At 38.6% G+C, this 20940-nt stretch overlaps 1 protein-coding gene across 15 annotated transcripts in view; it reads right to left on the bottom strand.

Annotated features, from left to right (window-relative positions):
* The window catches only part of PAN3 (poly(A) specific ribonuclease subunit PAN3), an 81998-nt gene that overhangs the window by 59407 nt on the left and 1651 nt on the right, over nucleotides 1-20940 (bottom strand). For 11 of the 15 annotated variants that reach the window (XM_037378524.1, XM_037378526.1, XM_037378527.1 and 8 more), the window contains exons 2-3: nucleotides 16110-16250; nucleotides 9074-9195 (exon numbers count right to left, since the gene is read on the bottom strand). In XM_037378524.1, coding sequence (XP_037234421.1) covers nucleotides 9074-9195; nucleotides 16110-16250 — 263 coding nt within the window. Of the gene's footprint in view, nucleotides 1-7110; nucleotides 7185-9073; nucleotides 9196-16109; nucleotides 16251-20940 lie in introns of those variants that run through there. The other 4 variants (XM_037378520.1, XM_037378521.1, XM_037378525.1 and 1 more) reach the window with 2 other exon arrangements.

Genomic DNA, 20940 nt, shown 5'->3' with positions numbered 1-20940 from the left:
ACATTTTTCCACAACCAACCTCAATGTTGATGGCAGAGGGCAAGAAGCTTCCTACATTATACTTAAACACCATTACATCTAATTCTTGACAAGATCGATCAATATTCTGGAGTAAATTTGGCAAGAATAGTGGAGAACCAATAGAAGGTGGAGCGTTATCTAACATGGTAGAAATGTAAACCTACTGCAGTTCAAATTTCTCAACATTTGCAGTTTTCATACTACCACTGAGTTCACCAGAAGCTTCAGCTTTTAATAATTGTATCTAAAAGAACAAATAAATTATGTTAAGTAGTTTTTATATGGAAAGCGAGTTGTAAAAAACAATAGCCTGCACGATTAGAAAAGTAACTTGAAGAAAGCTTTGGTAAAATTCAGGTTCTTCAGCAGGTATTTTCAAATGGTACCCTCTCAACAATCCTTCAGTGCTTTAATCCCCCATGTATTATTTCCATTATCTGTGCTCCATTGCTGCAGCAAGCTTTCTACCATCGTTCAGGCTTCTCTGATGCAACTCTTCATTGATTACAAGTATGTAGTACTATATGAAGCAGAACTATAGGACAATACATGTAATACACACATTTAAATACTTCATAATGTAAATACTTTATATGTAAACACTTCCACTTTTTCAAGACTTAAATAAACCTGGTTGCTATATACTCTTTCCTTATTTTGATGCCACTTGTCTTATTTCTTAAATATACTGAACTGACACAATGTAACTCTCGCTAAAAGGTCAGTCATCAACAATCAGTTCTTTACACAAAAGGGATGCCTCTAGTAAAGCAAAGTTTACTTATTTCTATAAAACAAGGTAACACTTTGGCAGGCCCACGGTGAGTTAGTGATCTTGCCCCAGTTCAGAAATGCTCATCCTACTATCCACCACCAAAATAGGAAAGATATCAAAGAATAGGAATATATCAAAATAAATAAATTCTGGATTATAGTAGCTTAACTATTCATGCATCATATTCAATTCCTGACTAAGCAACGGAAAGACATTAAATAGTTTTCACAAATATTTGAAAAGCATCCCCATTATTTTCTTGGCACACATCCACACTGATCTTTTTAAAAGGAAGTGGTTTCTTTCAGATTTGCACAAAATTTGTCCAGGTGTATATAAAAATAGTGTTAATGTCTATTTATACACTCAGATTTTCATAATGATTTTAATGCAAAAGGTAATGGTCTGTCAGAATGGGGATAAATATGGTATTTAAATTTAGGTCAGTATCAAAGATGTGTAAGTATACGGCTTAAGCTTGGAATCAAAGCACTTTTATGACATCAATATTCTATCTCTTCAAGTCCAGGAGTTAAGCATTTAATCAACGGACTTGCGATGTGAATACCTGTCTCCAATAATGAAAATCAGTGCTGATATAATCACTAAAAACATATAGTGCACACGAGAGTTTGCAACAAAACACAGTACAAAATTCTGAAAGCACAATGCAAACAAAGCCTATGAACATCAACCGTTCTTTTACAAAGTCAAGTCTTGTTCAAGGTGCAAATGTATTTTACATGAATAAGGATTCTGAAAAAACAAAGCTTCTCTCACTGATCTGGGACAGCTCTTGCTTTAACAACCACTTGTAAGCTGTACCTTGAAGGAGGTTAAAAACCTCCACCACTCATGAATTTTTCATTTTGCTCACTTATTACACAGGCACAAGCTTCTTACCTTAACTTTATTCATAGAAGACCTGCATGTAATTAGCAAAGGATTTTTAAACTGTTTTAATATTAAAAATTTCACCACACCAAAAGCATTTAGCCTTAATGAAAGTTATTCCTGCATCCGATTTTTACCAAGTCGGGTTGAAAATGTCTTGTAAGAAAAAAAGAAAGGGAAACTCAAGTACTATTTGTTGTTTGTGTTTTGCAGAAGTCCGTTTTGATTTTAAATAACACTTCCCAATCTCTTCTAATGTTGTTTCATACAAATTCAATTTCAAAACAAGAATGCAATCAGAAGAGCCTCAAGCCCAAAGGATGAAAGCTCCAGAAAGGTAAGAGCAATCACGAACAGGAGAAGAAAACTATTAAGCCTGCCAGGCAAGGCAACCATGCACATATGATAGCTTCAGGCTTTTTTAGTACCTCATGACTTTCACCATAAGGAAGTTAATATAGTAAGGCAACTTTGTCATAACATAACCAAGTGCCATACCACCATCACTCAGTTCCATGTAAAATCCTTTTCTCTGCCTGCCTATTGCTACGATTGATTTAAATTCTTTAAGCATTAGTTAAAATTCAACTAGGCTGACTGGCATACATCCTGCTCCTCTCCCTTTAAAGGAACTAAGAAGTTGTTTCTGTTCACATTTCAAAAGAAAGCTACTGCAGAACAAAACAGTCACATTCATCTCTGTCCAAGGATTTAACCTGAGGCTTCAGCTTCAAGTCCTTCCATTGTTGACCCTTCCACCAGTAACAAATTACAAGCTCTTTACTTTCACAGAAAAAATGAGAAATAACATTTTTCAGAATACTGTGTTAATTCCTGAAAATTCAAGCAATTAAGTTACAGGATGGGAATATGCTCATTCAGAACCTTTTACTCCTTCAAGTTCCAGGATTACTCAAAGTTACTCATCTCCTCTTAAGAAAAGACTGTGAAAAGGCACTACATCAAAAATGAAACTTTTGTCAAATTGAATCACTATCTTACCCAGACATTAAGACAGCCTATTGCATACTAAAATTTCCTATTCAGAACTGCTGCAATTTAAGGTCTTTTTTAAGTTTTATTTTCACAGACTTTTAAGACACTCTGACAGCAGATCAACAGCACTGTAAAAATAATTCTCCTATTGGGTTGCTATTTTAATAATAGTTTTGAGGATTAGATACTTTTTACAGAATCACAGAAGGGTTGTGGTGGGCAAGGACCTCTGGAGGCCAACTGGTCCAGCCCTCCTGCTCGAGCAAGGTGACTTAGAGCTGGTTGCCCAGGACCATGTCCAGACAGCTTTTGAATATTTCCAATGATGGGAATTCCTGTGGCAATGATGGCAACCTGTGCCAGTGCTCAGTTGCCCTCACAATGAAAGGGTGTTTCCTGATGTTCAGGGGGAACAAGCATTCTGTTTCAATTTGTGGCCATTGCCTCTGGTCCTGTCACTGGGCATCACTGAAGAAAGCTTGACTGCATCCTCTTTGCACCCTCCCTTCAGGTATTTATGTACATGGATGGGATTCCCCCCAAGCCTTTTATTCTATAGGCTGAACAGTTCCAGCTCTTTCAGCCTTTCCTCACAGGAAAGATGCTTCAGTCCCCTCATCTTCACAGCCCTTTGCTGGACTCTCTCCGGTATGTCCATGTCTCTCATGTATTAAGAGGCCCAGCACTCCAGGTGTGGCTTCACCAGTGCTGAGCAGACAGGAAGGATCTTTGACCTGTTAGTAAAGCTTTACCTAATGCAGCCCAGGGCACCATTCACCTTCTTCTCAATACTTCCTTGGTGCAGTGTGCTAGGAAGAGAAGTGTTACAAGAAATATTCCCACCTTCTAAAGGTATACACCACCTTGCCTCCATCCTTCAACGTTCAATAACGAAACCCAGAATTACAGCTGCACTTAAGACAAGTTCACTTTGCTTTCATCTCACTCCAGTACATAGCTACAAAATTCTCAACAAGATAGAGGATGAATAAAGCTTTGCTACACATAGTGAGATCTAATTTTACATAGCTTATGGTACAAGACTTAAGTGAGGAGGTTTGCTTTCTTCACAACCACTTCTTTCCACCAAAATACATGAGATATCCTTTGTTCCCTATGTCTCCATATTCCTTGCCCTAACCCTAAGAAAATAAGCATTTCCCTCAGGGTCATTCCTGTGCTAAATGTGTTATCTCAAAATATTTTGTAGTATGTTACAAGGTACTCTATTCATCTTAATACTGTTCTACTGGAACTATTTTTCAAAATATTTCTTTGTAATTTTTAGAGTAATGTTAATTGAACTATAAAAGAAGTCATCTTGCAGAATGAGATTGTCACAACCAAATCATTGTTTAGTTGTCAGATTCTGTGACCTACAAAGGGTAATACCTTTTGCTTTCCTTTCTAAACAACCCAAAACTTGTCTTCCACAGTTAGCGTATTCAGCACCATCTAAAGCATGTCCCACTCAACTCTTTCAGCTGAAGCAACTGGATTTCTTCAGAAAGCATTATGTAAACAACTGCATAATTCCATTTTTAAAATAGCATGTCTGTAGTTGCACTCAGTTCTCAACAGTTAAAAACTGAAGACACTTACAAGCTTCTGTGTTATAAGGAGAGTTTTACTGCTCAACTCCTGCAGATGCAGCAATGGGAACAAAGGTCTTTGTGTTTACTCAGCTGCAAGGCTTTGAAGTGAACATGGTCTCTACTTCTCAGGCTTTTCAAAAATGCTTAGTATACCAAAATTAGCAGAGCGAAAGCAAGCAAGACCAATTCTTCTCCATTACTTGGCCTTGCCAACTTCAACATTGAATATTGTTAGCACCTTTTTTATTTTCATTAGGGTGATTAATTAAAAAGTTGTGATTCTTACTTTCTACATAACCTGCAGTCCAATGAAAGCCATGTAGTTATAAATCTCATCCCACGAAAAATAAGGAAAACCGGATTTCTGTGAAGCAACATGCATGAAGATACCTTCTATTATTTTATGCTCTTACAACCAAATTGCTCAATTCTAAGAAGACATTAAAAGTTTTAACATCAAGACACTCCTCTATCTCATCCTGCTCCAATACCCTTTTAATATCCCAACAAAATACTACTAAAGCTCCTTCCCACAGCACCTGTATCCTTGATCAAGCCACAAGTTAGTCAAGGGGCAGCACTGATGCCAGAGGAACACAGACACCAGCCAGCCAAGTGGCACACGCAGAACAGCTGAGGAAACAGCCAAGTGTCAGAGGCATCCCAGCCAGCCAGCTCCTGCCTCTTCACTGCTGGGAAAGCCAAAAAGCAACAAGCTACTTCTTGAACCACACCTCTGACTGTCTCTTGGCAGCTGCAGCTACACTGCCAAAACAGAAAAAGAACAGCTTCGAGGACAGCATGAAGCCTGTGGACCATGTGTTATTCAGGCCTGCTCTGTTATTAGTTAGAGAAGGGAAAAACAGAAAATACATGCTTTGATAAGCTGGAAGCCAATACTGCTAATGCAGTATATAAAAGCACAGCAGATACAGGGAAGAAAAGACAGATGAAACAAAACTGTATTACAGGAAAATGCAAACCAATGAGGACAGGAGACTTAATCAATAGGAAACTAGTAAGTAACAACAGAAGAGGCCAACGGGGGGCAATGAAAGCCTGGTTAACAGCAAAGACCTTTGAGGCAGGAGGCATGGAAGGATGAGGTAAAGAGTTATTTTTCAAAAAGAAAGAAAAAAGAAGAATTAGAGCCATGGCTACTTTAAAAATCTTACCTATTCCAAACTGTACCAAGGATTTTTTGCTCTTTTACCACTGCAAACTGAACATTACATTAATTGCATCTTCACCACTAATCTAACCGCAATTAGATGTTCTAGATCTCTTCAGTATTCTTCAACACATACAAATGAAATCTCAAAATCAGAAATACCCAATCTGAAGAAATGTTGACCATTAGTCATTTTATTTCTGATCAAAGAAGCACCTCCCCTCCCCAATTCATCATGATATGATACACTTTTACTTTCCTTCCTTTTGTTCCTTAATTAGCACTGTAACATAAATTACACACTGCAAGCAAAAGCATGATGATTGCAAAATTCTGATACAGCTTTGCTTGAGGGAGCCTGGCTCCACATGTGTTCTGATAACCCAAATATACACAATCACATTTTTTTCAACAAACCTCAGTTTTATGTGCTACACATGACAAACACGTTCTGGAGATTAATTGGGAATAGTCAAGAAGACTCATCGATTGAACCCCTGATGATTATCTTGGAAGGCATCTACTGACTAAAACATGAACTGCAGAAAGTTATCTCATGGTTAAAAGAAAATGAACATTACCCAGAAGACAGTGACTATTACTATCTTTGCTAGATTGAGGCCAATTAGGCAACTTGAACCAAGCTTTTTACAGGTGGTCATTAACTGTTCCTCACATTCCAGCTGTATAGGTTAGTTTCAAAAACTTTGGGGTCTCTAGTTTGCTAACACTGTTGCAGGGCAGGGGGGGTAAGGAGGGGATGTTGTTTAATTGCCATCCTTTTTCTTCCCATGATTCTACAAAACGCAGACTACTTTCTTCTTTCATAAGGAAAGCATTCCACAAAGTTGGATGCAATAACGTTACCTGCACAGGAAAGCACACTGCCACCTAGCAGTCTTCCCAAGAAGGATGTGAACAGCATGCAGAAATAAGGCATGGAACCATTAGATGAACACTTAATCAACTATCAAATGGATGCTTGTTACACATGCACCATGCATGTTGTGTCCTGCGTAAGAACCGCTTATAATTTTCCCACTGAAAAAAATTATACAACATAATGAGAAATAAATCTCAATATATAACCTCAAGGCTGCACTATCAACCAAAACATAACATTTCTTAACATCTAATTGTATCTTACTAATGTTTTTCCAGCAGTGTGTTTATTTGCATGTTTGTGCAATTTCCCAGTTTTAAAAAACAAGCTGAAAAAGTTTCCTCACATTGCATCACTCATGCACCTATTTGTGAACTGGACAGATCCACCAGAGATGACCAAGTAATTCATACATGGAACAGATGTTTCATCTGCAAAAGCAAAACTAAGAGCTAGTAAGATATATTACAGAATACTTCTGATGTTTCATCAATGGCAGAACACTAACTTTTCAGTATATTTAGTTTGATTCAAGGACCTGGAGAGAAATAGGCACATGCCCCTACTTCAACCCAACTTTGCATTACGCCAATTTGTTTCTTCGTCCCAATTTCTGTGTATTTCACTTGTGTAATTCCAGTCCCCATTCTGTGAATGTCCCATCAACATCTCCTCTTTGTTTCAGCCTCTTTTCTCAGTCTTTCCTAGCTCCTTATTCACTTATGTTCAGCTCAGTTTCTCTAAGCCCACAGCACGCCTCTTTTCCCTTACACACCCCTCTGCTCCAACTAACACAGATGCAGCTCTTTTTCATTAAATACAGATCCACTTCCATGCTGCTTCAGTCTGAAGTAGAAGAAAAGGAAGGAGAGAAATGAAGCAGATCAGCATTCCTGTTCAGAGTTCAGGCAAGGCCTAGATTAGGCCAGAGCTGTAACTACAAGAATGTACTCAAGCTGGAACACGCCAATGCAGACTACATCATTGGGAAACTATCTAACATCTAGGAAGTCTCCAGTGGGTCTATATAAACCAGTTTTGCAAAGGTTTAATCAACTGACGAAATCTGGGCAAATTTTCAGAGCGAGTGCAGAGGGTATATCCTTGACACAACCACCAATCTATCAGAATTAAAGTCTCTGTTCCAAAACATAAAGCGTTAGCATTATTAGAAGTCACTAAGATTTTTCCCTCATCTTGGTCTCCAAAAGGCTGATAAGGAAAACCACATTCCAAGTGCCTAAAGTTTGTCAGTATGGACTTAATTTAGAAACTGACACACAATCAAAACAGACAGCATTACCAGTTTTACCTATGCAAACTTAAATGACATGATTCAAAGGAAGAAAAAAAATCAATATAAGAATGCTTTTTAAACTGTGGTTTAATGCCTGTAAGCGCTTTCTCAACACTAATGAAATCCTACTTCAGAAGTAATTTTCCTTAGCCTCCAATCAGTAAGAGGCACATCAATTACTTCTCTTTTCTCAAAGAGAAACACAATGCCTTGACTGTAATCTCACAGGCATTAATAAAGTATTTAAAAATCCTATGAGAATCCATGTTAAATGCATGCCTTATTGTCTTTCTAGAAGAAAGTTATAATTAAAAATTTGTGTTTAGAAAGGCAGCAGTGTTTCTATAGAATACAGTTGAAGGATACAAAACAAAATGACTGCACTATTATATGATCTCAGTGATACCAAAACTTGTAACTTACAGCTTCAGTATCAGAGATTAAAATTTTTCTTTTTAAATCATGCATAATTTTTAGTGATAACATTTCCATAATTTTGCAATTCTGTCGAATGAGAAAATCCAGCCTTCTTGAAAACATGCAGTAAAAAATGAAAAGAAAAAAGGGAACACACCTAATTATTTCCCACCTCTCGCTGAGTTATTTTTCAATCCATAATACAGCCACAACTGAGATCAAAGTAAGCTCACAAGGAGAGTTTCCTTGATACAAAAGAAGAGAGTTGTTGTCAGGACTCATTGCAAACTGTTTGACTTGTGCTCTCTTTCATTTACCAGAAACCGGTTTGTTAAACCTTTGAGTACAGGGAGAAACCACCTTCTTTTCAGCTTTTAAAAAGCATAACAGTTTGCGGGAGTTATTATAGTATTTCATGTGTTAACTCAATAGATACTCATTTAGCTTTTCAATACAACAGCCTTTTGCTGTAAATTTTGCATACTACTACCTACACAATAAATTCCACCTCATGGGAGTTCCTATGCCAACATCTACAGAACACTATAAATAAAAGAAAACATTTCAGAAGCTTTAAATGTGAATTCAACATAACTGAACACCACCAGAGACTGAGTTTACAAATTCTGACATTTTTGCCTAGTAATTTACAGTTTTGACAGTTCACATTTCGCTTCAGTGACTTCTGATCTCTGAGACTTTTGAAAATCTGATTTTTACATATTTAGTAAAAGGCTATCAAAATAAGCTATAAGCCTAAAAAGAAATCTAGGAACACAGAGTTAATATATGTAGCAAAGCCCAACACAACAGCTCAGATAAGTGTCAATAAAAACAGACTAATTTTAAAGCAATGATACTGTGTCATTTCCACTTGCAAGATTAAAGTGAGTATATACTCAGTATATCCTACAAGATGACACATTCCAGAAGGCTCCATTTTTCCTGCTTCTTGAACAGTTTTCCCTTCTTGGGGTAATGCTAGCCAGAACTAATAAAACACCATACAATTCACTGCTATTACCTGCATCATGGGATACTTTGTTTCAGCGGGACTTCCAAATCCATTAACGCCAATGAAGCTGGTGCTAAAGTAGGAATCTGTGAGACTAGCATCAGCTAACCCACCGCCATCTATTCCAGGAACTAAAACAAAAAAAGAAATACATTTCAGAAAAAAAATCAGTTTACCATGGGTTTATTTGCTAATATTGCTTACATATTTTTTTGGCAGGGGGTAAAATAGGAAAAGGTTGGTAATGCTGTATTTCAAACCTATCTTCTCAGCAAGCAACTAAAAATATGAAAAAGAAACTACGAAAGAGGTTGCTAAATGACAGCATATGCAGCATGAAGTTACAGCACAAATGCAGGAAGAGGCAGAAAAGTGAAAAGCTTTAACAGAGACAACGAGGAGTTTGAACTTCAGAAACAAGAATAACAAGGAAAGTAATTATATCAAAAAGAAAATAAATCAACTAAAAAACCTAGAAGGCAAGCTCATTTTAAGAAAACCTATATTCTTGCATATCCATCTTGGAAATATAACTGTCAAGTAGATTTTTTAACTTGATGTACTGATTCTTTTAAAGGGTAACACAGAAAATGTACACTTACAAATATCTCAAAAAGTTTGTGCTTTGTGTGAAAGGATTTAAAAGCTTCCTCAAGAACATAAGATTATTTTCATTATCTCATACTTCATAAAGCAGCAACAATTGTATGAAAAGCAGCCAAAAGGAGTCTTTAAGACTGAAAGCAAGTGTGAAAGATCTAAGAAATTAATCCCCTGCCTAGAAACAAGGGCCTTGACCTACAATTACAGTAGTTTAACTGCAAAAAATTAATTCAATACTACGAAACTATAAAGAACAAAAAAGCAGCAGTCATAATTAACACAGAACACTCAAGCAAGTATTACTTGGATAACAAAAAAAAAGTTTACAATAGTATACACAAGCCTCAGTTCAAATTAAGCTTCCACAAAAACACCCACAGAAAGTTATAAAGACACTAATCAGTACGGCCAGGCCACTGCAAGCCAACAGGCATGAGTAATTGGTAGCTCCAAGGTAGGAAGGCACACATCCAACTCAGAAGAACATCCTGTACCACACTATCCGACTTGAACTTCTGGGAGGACTCATAGCCAGCTGGTGACACCTGGAAACAACTTCCTGATCCTAATCCTCAAAGGAAATAAAATGCAACTTTGTGGCTGAGCTAAAGGAACACTGACTATAACCCCTCAAAATTTAATCAGAATGGGAATTTTCCCTCCAAAAGAGACTACATAACCTGGTGAGCCATTTCCATGCTGTAGGCACAGGAAACAGCAAAAGAAGTACAGCCAGATGAAGTCATAGGAAGGGCTGGAAGAGGAGAATGACTGTCAGCAGCCATACTACAAACAGAAGGAAAGACTGCCCAGCTGCACTCCCTGAGCCTGGAGCTCTATCAACTAGCCAGCCAGGGGTAAACACCAACAGCACCTCAAATGAAGAGCTGTATGTGAAAGATATGAAATAAACTGAATACCTCTGTGGCAATCTATATCAGCTTTGCAAGCAAAAAATATTCTTGCTGCCAACTCTAGAACATTATCTGTATACTCTGCAGGTTTGAGAGAGACACCTAAGAAACTTTAAAGATGCCAATTACTAACAAATTGCAACATAATATTTTTTTTAAGTTTTAAAAGTTAGTTTTATTTTCCTATTCTTTTAGTTCCCTCCACTATGCGTGCCCTAGATGCTTCTTCATAATTTCAAAAGAACAGCCAGCCACATACAGAAACTTCAGAAGTCCTCTTGCTACAGCCCTAAAAAAGACAAAGCTTTTTGTATTTGTCCTTTAAATGTCTGTCCCTCTTTTGCCTTCATTTAGGTAATGTACATTCAAAAGCCTAAGAAAAGTATTTATGGTTGAACTATTGTATCAGGGAAAATATTAATCAGGGAAAACGTCTGCAGTAATGCCAGTTACTGTCTCATCCTGCCTGCTACAGTCAGTCTCTAACTCACACTGTCAAGGTTAGCATTTTAACACAAGCATTTTCAGGCATCATGAAAAATACTAGGACTCATTCACACAAGAAAACAAAAAGATGGTAAATCCGTGTTTAATTAGGAGTAGTTTCAGTCTGGTTTGCCCATAAATTATTCACAGTTCACATTTTTTTATTTATCCTAAAAATGCATTTCCAATATAGCTTTCTCTGCCTGCATTCCAGCCATTATCAAAAACTGCTGCAGTTTTTATGTTACATCTTGACTGTAAAAGACCAAAGAGAAACTGTTTCATTTCCAGGGACAACTGTCATTTCAAGGTACACTATATAATTTCCGCAGTATAACTGCTATTTCATCTTACACTTCTGTCAGAAACTCCAGATTCTATCCAATTTTTAACGAACTAGTGACTCCTTCAAATTACACCAACAGCTTTACAAACCCTTCAGCCCCTGTTGAAGAAATAAGCAGCACCCAATTCTTTCTGCTTCTCACACTGCTTCTCACTATGCTAGAGTCAATGTGAGAACCCACATACCTTCATTTCTCCATTCAGCACATACAGTTAATACACAATATCCTTACAGCTGGAAAGAGGAAAGCAAAGCCTTGCAAATTTTGCCACATTCAGCAGCATGGCATGTGAAGAGCCCCCTTGGTGCAAAGAAAACCCAGAGCTGACCTCCACTAACTCCAGACAGCTGGTACAGCTGCAGTCACCCATTATCTCCAAACAAAGCACTGGAACTGCTGCCGGCAGCCTTGCTAGGGCACAAGTACGGCACCAGATTGCTCTGCTCCTAGTCTGGCTGAAGCATCCTCAGTGCCAGGCAACTCAAGTTGCAAGCAAGAGCAGGCTTCAGGCAGCAACCCCAGAGCTGAGCAAGGCTGAAGATGCTGCTGGGAATTACACTGCTACCTTTCTACTGCTGGTATTTGTTATGCAAGCCTACTCAAAGCACCTAAAGCTGCTCAAAGCTACAATTTAGGCCTTCTGCTGGGACACAGATATCTAACTGGGCACTCCAGATAGCAGAAGCTACTTCAGAGTATTTTCTGTTCTCTACCTGTGTGAAGAACACTTCTCTACTGACGTGCAATGGTTTGGCCATACCAATCAGCCTCCTTGTGCCATTAACTACAAATTACTGTACTCCAGTGCCGCTCCAGTACCACTCAATTCTATTGGTACCATAGCAATTTCAAGATGGCCTTCAACTATGAGGCTTTCTGTTGCATACCTCTAGCAGAGGGGTCCAAGACCACCAAAAAAATTCTTCAGGAACAATCGAAAGAAAACCATCAGAAGTAAGCTCAGTGGAACAGAGGGCAGTTTTCTTGGCAGTAGCTCATATTTGGAACAGAATGCTCTAGAAGCGGTAAGTATAACTATTGCCTTCAGAAGAAAACGCAACACTAGCTTCCTTAAACTAACTTCCCTATAGTAACAAGCAAGAAAATTAAGACTAACAGAAAAAATGCTGCTTACATCAATACAAAGGGAAAAAAAGAAGAAAGTAATTCCTGCATTGTCTGTAGAATCAAGAAAGTGTTCACAATGTACTTCATTTCTGTTAAAGAAGGACATTCAGCTGTTACAGTGATGAAACGTCAGCAAACACCTAAACAGCCAAGGCAGTTTTACTGTATTTGGCACCTGGCCTTCTCCATGAGAGGTAGGTGGCTTTTATCCTCCTTCTGCCAAACATTTGGCAAATCATAAATTCTCACTTGCTTCTGGAAGCCCACAATAGTTCAGAGCATGAAAAAAAGAGAAGTGATTTATCATAAGCAATCCACAGGAGAAGGTCTTCAGAAGTGACCACACTTCACCACATGAGCGGTGTGGTATTAAAAAGAATCAGAAGTCTCAACTGGAAAGAGAAGACCTTAGTCCTTAGAAAGTTTTTATTCCCCTGTGTTTACTAATTTACATCAGACCCTACATTCAATATGCCTGTCCAGATCTTCCCTATATAACAATTGCAAGCACACACTTTCAAACACTCTGCACACAACATTATTAGAATAACAAATAAAAAACTTCCTATGAGGTTTATGTCTTTTCTCTTTTAAAGCATCAATTATAACTTCAGGTAAGTAAGTTTTGACAATTTTAGGAAAGTCTTGAATTGGCTATTTTTGTCAAAGGAATGTGTGTTTCTGTTGTGTAACAGTACTACCCATGCACTGAAATTGTGTATGTTTTCAACAGGCTCTTCCTTGGAGAGAAGCAACAACTTCCTTACAAAAGTAGAAAGGTTGACTAGGCAGATCTGAGAAGAAAAGACGGATGTGTGAGGGAACAACTAGGAATCCAGCGGGGGAAAAAAAAAAAAATACTAACTTGTTATGTAAGCACACATGTGAAAACAAGAAGAAACATCTAAATTCCGTCAATATTAAAGCCAGAAGTTACATCCTGGCAATTCTGGAAAGAAATTAAATCAAACATCTTGAGAAATTCAGAAGACTTTTTCTACTTTTTATACACACTATCTTAGTAATTTTTTGCTTGGTGAGTAACACTGCAGCTTAATGTGACAACTGCAATTAAAAATAAATATCTTCTTATATAATTCTTCTCCCACAGAATTTTAGCAGAAAGTAGGCTTCCCATCAGATGCAGGCACCAAAGATGAAAAAAAGCAGATAGTTATTTTTGCATCACTTATTACAAAGACATTTTTCAGGAACAAAGGAGCTCATCACAGCTTAAGTGCTTGAGTACTACTGTGATATACTCAGCATACATGCTTCAACAGAATCAGTGGGTTTCAGTTGGTTTTACTTTAATGCTCACTTTGTCTAATACTTGCACTATCTGAATACCAATACTATCTGAAAAGATGGCATTTCTGCTGTTTTCTTTCTAACATTTTACTAACCAGTAAACAAGTACTAAGATATCCTATACTGCTTCTTTCATGAACTTAGTATCAGCACTGATCTCAGAAACTGTTCTTAAGAAAAGGATCCTTTACAGTAACGTATATACAAAAATGAATGGGCTGGCTAAAGAAAGATCACAATGGATTTTTGTTGATATATTTTTCAAAGCAACAATTTAAAGATTTCTGGCAAGGTAATAAAACATGAATTGGAATAATTTCATTTTGCTGTTATCACTGCTTAAAAAACTGTGCTATAATTATTTTTACGCTGGGAAGAGACTTTACATATAGAAGTAATCTTGATCTAAACTCCCAGCACTGCAACAGTGCAGGCACTTCTCACCTCAACACAGCCTGGTAAACTGGATCATAGGCTTATTGCATACATGTGCACACCAAGGACAAGGTGTTATCTCAGATACATACAAAGCAGTAAAAACTACAATGCTGTATCTCCAGTGGAATTTTACACAAAGATAGCTATCCTAATATTGAGACAAGAACAATAAAACTTTTGTACAAAGCCTATCTATGGCAAGTCATTTAAGATTTGTGTTCTTTTAGTCTCCTAGAAGCACTGAGGCATCAGAGGGGCTTATGCTTGTCCTACTTTTTTCATACTGACATGTTTGTATCAAGAAATAATCATGTGCTTGTGGTGCTAACCTCACTTGTACAGCTCTTAACAGCTCACAAGCAGGATACATACTACAACATGCATCTCAGTGTTACTGTCCCTGCAGTGCCACTACTGTTGCAACTCATTAGGGGAAGTGGATTCTCTGGTGGTTTTATGGCTCCCATTTAATGCAATGTTTTTGAAACAGACTAGGAATCACTGAAATAGACAACAGACAAAGAAAGTGAATGACACCCCTCAGGCATGAGAGGCAAAAGTAAAAGTGCACGCCTGGGTTACGATGCCATGACTGAGAGTGCAGTTGGAGGGCAGACAGCACAAATGAACCAAGTTGGCTGAAAGGCAGACAGGAAGCAAAACAGTTTAGGAAATGCTGCCTTATTTACAAATACTCCCACTAGGCGATGAGATATTCATGGGCAAGCAAAGGAAAACAGCAATTTTTACCATAATATTCAGTGACTGGGCTTTTTTTTTTTTCATTTATCTCACATCATAGAAGTATCTTATAAAGACTGAAAACAAGGATAGGTGCCATCCTTCTCTTCTGTAAAAATGTTGGCACAGAGTCTAGAGCAGCAAGACTCCTTGTGATGGACCAAGTCCAAAAGCACAGCGATAAAAAAAATTAAAATTGTTTCTTTTGAAAGAGTCATCAGAACTACTGTTACCAGAGACTGCAATTCAAAGTAATGCAGTTCTTTACTATGATAGCTTTCAGAGCTAAACCTCTCCAAAAGCTTTCATAAGTCCTAATATATTGCATGAAATTATTGAATAAACTGCATCAAATTTTTCAAAGCACACATCTTTAAGGTTGTGCTCTTAGCCTCCCTGTACTTAAAATTGAACTTGTTTTTGTATAAATAGTTGTATGAAATGCGTGCAGATAACCTGAACAGAACATTACAACATTTTTCACAGCAATGGAGGAGAATGTATAAAAGGTTTTACTGCCAATTGCATTAGACCAAATGAAGTTGAGGGAGTCTACCCACAGACTACAGCAGTTGCTTATCACATAAACAACCTGACAACTCCTCACTGCTCTCACTTTGTGTATCTGTACTTTATTTCTAAATCTCCATTCTCAAATTAAAAGAAAAACAGGTCAGGAGTAAAAGGCTGTCAGAAGTTAAACTAAAAAATACGAGTAAGTTCTAAGCACAAAATATTTTTGAAAATCAAACAAAACAATCACATAATCAGAACTTTTTAACTCCTGAAAGACTCATGGAATGAACACACGCCACGCGCGCACACACACAGAGCGTGATCTATTCCAACGCATCTCTAATACACAATGATTCACCACGCCATTTTTCTGGCGATGTAATGCTTTACGTCTTTACTAGAAAGCAACAGATCAGGAAAACATCATCCACATCAGCTTACTATCTAAATCCCTCCACTGACCCCCTTTTCATCAGCTGCCTCGCAACCAAGATTTTTTTTCTGCTTTTGAGGTTCTACAGAAGCGCTTCTGCCTGTGTTTATCACCCCACCCTCACTTACCATTTTTCCACTTTTCCCGCAGCAGTCTAAATTTGCTTCTAGGTGGTTCCTTACACATGGAACTCTTTCTGAGCTGGTCCCCAAGGTCACTATTTTCTGGGCACTCAAATCCTTCCTGAAGGCCCACTCCTACAGTGACACCTACAAAAAATCAGTTATCTAATACCTGCTAGATAGAAACTAAATGGGGATGCTCTGTGTCTTAAAAAAAAAAAAAAACATTATCAAAACTTTAAATATTCAGATATTGCATATAGAGTTTGCTCGCATAATGTAGCTATCACACACGCACACTCCTTTTCATCTTTGCCTTTGGAGCAGAAAAACAATTTCAACAGTAATAGTGCTTTCTTTACATTCTTCAATACCAAATACAGGGTGGGTACTACCAGAAACAAATAATTACCAGTACTCCTCAGGTATCTGTAATTCCTGTGGAATATTTGGACTTTGAATGATTTCCCGTACAAAACCAAAAACCCACAAAGTATATAAACAGATACAATCCATTTCAAAGCCAATTAATAGTGTATTCCATTTTTAAAGTTTCATATGCTATAACTGCCCCTCAGAATCCCGTATAACTTGGCAGTTTGAAAATTTTTTCCTTCCCTCCTTTCTTTTTCCTTAGGTCCCCCCAATAATTTTCCTTCTTATTTCACTTCCACATGAAACACATAAAAGCAAAAATAAAGTCCACATCTATAATTTCCCGATTTCTGGAGCTGACACATAAGACACAAAGTGATTAAGTGAAATCAGTACTTTTCATTTTCTCCCATGTATCTCTAACTGGTTATTGTTTTTACTCTTCAATTCTCAATTGTCTCTAACTGTCTCCAAATGTCTCTTCAATTCCTGGAATTGTCTTCCCATTTCTTAAAAATATTCAGAGTGAAACAAGATGAAAATTGTATCATCTATCAACTCCTGGAAAAGGCACCAGGAAAATTAAAAGGGAAACATCTCTGTAAAAAAGAAAACCGAGGTATACAACAACTAATACAGCATCACTTGCAAAAAGTACAAACAGATTTGGAAAAAGAATTCTAACCATACACCTCTACTAGCATACCTTTTTTCTGTACACAAGCAAAGAACATACTAACCCAGGGAAAAGCAACCACTATGTGACATACCACAACTATACTTTTAAATGTAAGTTTGAGGTAACTGCCTGTTTCTAAATACTTCAAGCTGTAAACACTGAAATGCTACCAAAGATAAGAAAAATCCATATTTAGAATAATCCTGACCATTGTTTCATTGCATTAAGAAGTGTAATCCAACAGATTACCTTTAATATCTGTTTTGCTGAATAGCTTATCTTTCCTTTTATTCTGTGTCCACTGTATCATTTTGTTTAAAAGCAATGGACTGGTAAAGACCTAAACACCTTTTCAAAAGCTGAAAGTATACAAATGTATAGGCCTTTCCACCCCAAGCCTCGCACATTTATGGATTTCACAAAACCTAAGCAGTAATGCTCACTAAGCTCACCACCAAGCGATTGCACAGAGTTGCTACAGAGATGGCCACGATCCATCCACTGCTGCTGCGACAATCCACATCACACACGGGTGGTGGGCTACAAAAACAGCCATAATGCTTTTATGAGGGTAACTCAACACAACCCAAGCCTTGACACCCTTTTTCCACCACCTCACAGGCTGACAACAAAGTCTCCTCACAGACAGGCTTTCTCAGCAGCCGGGGTGAAACACAGAGCAAGGCCGCTTGGGGAAGCATTTGCGGGCACCTCGTAGAAACGCAGGCCTGTTATCTCAGCAGATTTCCTAGGCGGGCTTTGAGAAAGGCTTTCTGGTAGAGGACCAGATGTCTCTGGAGGCGAGGGTGTGCTAACCCCGGGCACGGGGCTCCCCGGCGGCAGCAGCACCGCCGCCGTGGCCAGCTCCACCGCGGCAGCCCCCGGACAGCGGCGCCCACCCGCTGCTGCCACCGCCGGCCCCCGGAGCACCGGGCGCTCCGCTGCTCGCTCGCTTCTGTAGGAATGGCAGACGAGGTGACATGAGCGAGTGCTATGTATCATGTACTTGATGGCAAAAACCGGGATGGGAGTTAATAAATGCTTAGAGCCATACCTCAGCTTTTATCTACTAACATACAGTACAAGGTCTACCTGCGAAAAAGTATTACATCTGTTAAAGTACCAGAAAGCTAACAAATACAGTTGCAGTCACCTGTGCAACTTTAACTTGTCCACTTCTGTATAGACATGACACATTTTAATGCCACATTTTTCTCTACCCTCCCTCACACAGCATCAAGAAGGGACAGTGCCCTTAGGAACGACCCAGCAGCATGCTGCAACGCAGGCTGGTCTGCTTCTAACAGAAGTCAGAAAGTGCCAGAGAACAGACACAAGAGAAATTTTTCATGCTGTTATGCCCCTTACCCATCCTTCCCCTGGCTACTCCTTAAAATCCTATTAATCAATCAAATCTTTTCCCCTAAATGCCAAGCAACAGTCATTTCCCAACCTCTGCTCCTTCTACAGCCTTCTCTGAATTGGTACTACTGCTCCCTGGGCTGACACTCAGGACATGCATCTATTAGAAAAGAACCACGTACAGATTTTGGCAACTAAGAAATCTGGAAGAAACTTATTTCTGTTCCCTCCCCCCCACCCCCACCCCCTTTTTTTTGTCACTGAAGTCCTATATTGTGCTATAAGTCCTATACTTTTTTTTTTTTTAATCAAACTAGACAGTTAATACCAGCTACATTTCCGATTTTGTAGATGGTCAGCTAGCCACCTTACATAGGGAAGGTGAACCATGCAGAAGGCTGAGTTCTCACAGCTCTGGGGGAAGAAGGAACAGTGCTTTGAACACATATACTCCAAGTGTCAGTTTTTGAGGGGGGGCGGGGGAAGTGGGCAGCAGTGCTGTCTTCTGAGAGCAGGCAGAGCTCATTGGCATGGTCAGCCTTGTTCCCCAAGAACATATAAAGCCGCACAGCCAGGCCAAAGCCACGTTTAGCCCACTACCTCATCTCTGACGCTGGACGGCAGCAGATACGTGTACAAAAGCATGAGCATGAGGCAAGGATTTCCCAGCAGGCTCTCAGCTATATGCAGGGAAAGATAAGTCTGATTCAAAGATGATTTTTTTCACATTTAATAATCTTAAGCAGAGTTTTCTTCCAAGAATATGTGATCGCTTTTGGAATCCCTGGCAGATGTTAGTATCCAAAACATCTACAACACAGAATTGCTTAACCACATGTCATGCAAGATACTTCTTGTTAGCTCTGAGGATGTCACCTGCTCATTCTACCCCATACCTTCATATTGAAATACTTCTACACTGGAGTATTTCTTGTGTTTTCACCATTCATCTCCTTATCACTCAACATTCCTATCACCTATGTTGTAAAAATATGTTAGTATTTGGGGAGCCTTTGTGATTACCACAGGAAAACCTGTAAGTAAATTAATAATCCTGTAGTCAGAGCAGGATTAGAGTAACACTCATGTTAGAATGAGGCACTGACCCACTTTTAACAATAAATAGGACTACATAGCTAATTAGTCAATGAGCATTATCTGCTCTGTGCACTGAATGAGGCTAGGGTCCAGTGAGGAAGGAAGAAGAGAAGACAGCATCCAACAACTAAAAACCACCAAATACTTCTGAATTAAGGAAGACAGTCAGTAAGACTGTACAGTCAGGTGATTTTTGGTAACTCCCAATTTCATGTTCATAACCTCAGAGCTTTATTATTTAATGCAACTTTGTGTATTACTTCCTACATCCATAGAAATAATTCTTTCATTCCATCCACTTGGAAATCCCACTATCAGCACCATGGCTCATCAGCAAGGTAAAGATTTTGGATACTAGCTTGTCAGTACCTACACAGATCAACTCCAGATTTTGAACAACTATTTTCCTTGGTTTACAGCTACACACCAAAGCAAGGAAGCTTAAATATGAAACTGGGCCCACTCCCTGGCTCTTCAATTCCTCTCTCCTCACCCTTTTTCCCTAGATAGTCTCCTTCCTTTCAGATTTTCTTCTACCAGTCCAAGCTTTTGCCTCCTATAATTTCAAGTGAGGTGCCTTTCCCAGCAGGTAATCACTGGTAGCAATGGAATGGGTTTGTCCATTCTTGGTGCCGTCACTCTTCACAATGGGTATGACTGCATATAGCTCTATGTAGTTTTACACCTCTAATACATTCAATAGAAGCAAGTTCTTCAAATTTAACTGCTCAGCAGTATCAGCCTCTGAGCACAAGCAAATTCTGAGGTTTTTTGGGTTTGGGGTGGTTTTTTTTCTTAGGTTTCAGTCTTGGGCAAATTTTGGAACTCCTTTTTACAAGAACAGCCTTCATGTACAAGATTTTACCCCCAAGCCAAATTACGCACCCTCTCCCCAAGCCTGAATCCCCTAGTTGAACAGATTTTGGTGATTTCCTTTTGCATAGGGAAAAAGTGTATTTCATGCCTAACTGTGTCCAAAAGAAAAATGATCAAAGATCAACTTATTGCTGCTGAATCTCTCCAGGATATTTCTACCTGTAAAAAAAAAAGTAAAAGGCAAGAAAGACTTTAGCTTCAACACCTGAAGTTTGACAGAATGATCAAAATCTGAAAATAGTGTCTTTTAACAGGAAGCATTAAGCAATTTTATATTATAGGCTCCTCCTGGAACAGTAGGCATGACAGTGCTGTGTTAATGTAGACACTGACAAGCTACCAACTACAGAGATAATACTGCTCAGTGGCACAAGCTCACCACACCTGGCAAAACAGCAGTTGCAGGTTCCTGAAACAAGTCTTAAGCACTAAAAACCTACATACAGG

This window comes from Falco rusticolus, chromosome 2, assembly GCF_015220075.1.
Source record: "Falco rusticolus isolate bFalRus1 chromosome 2, bFalRus1.pri, whole genome shotgun sequence".
Taxonomy (NCBI): domain Eukaryota; kingdom Metazoa; phylum Chordata; class Aves; order Falconiformes; family Falconidae; genus Falco; species Falco rusticolus.
Note: the sequence above shows the minus strand (reverse complement) of the source record. Positions and strands in the feature narration are given on the sequence as shown.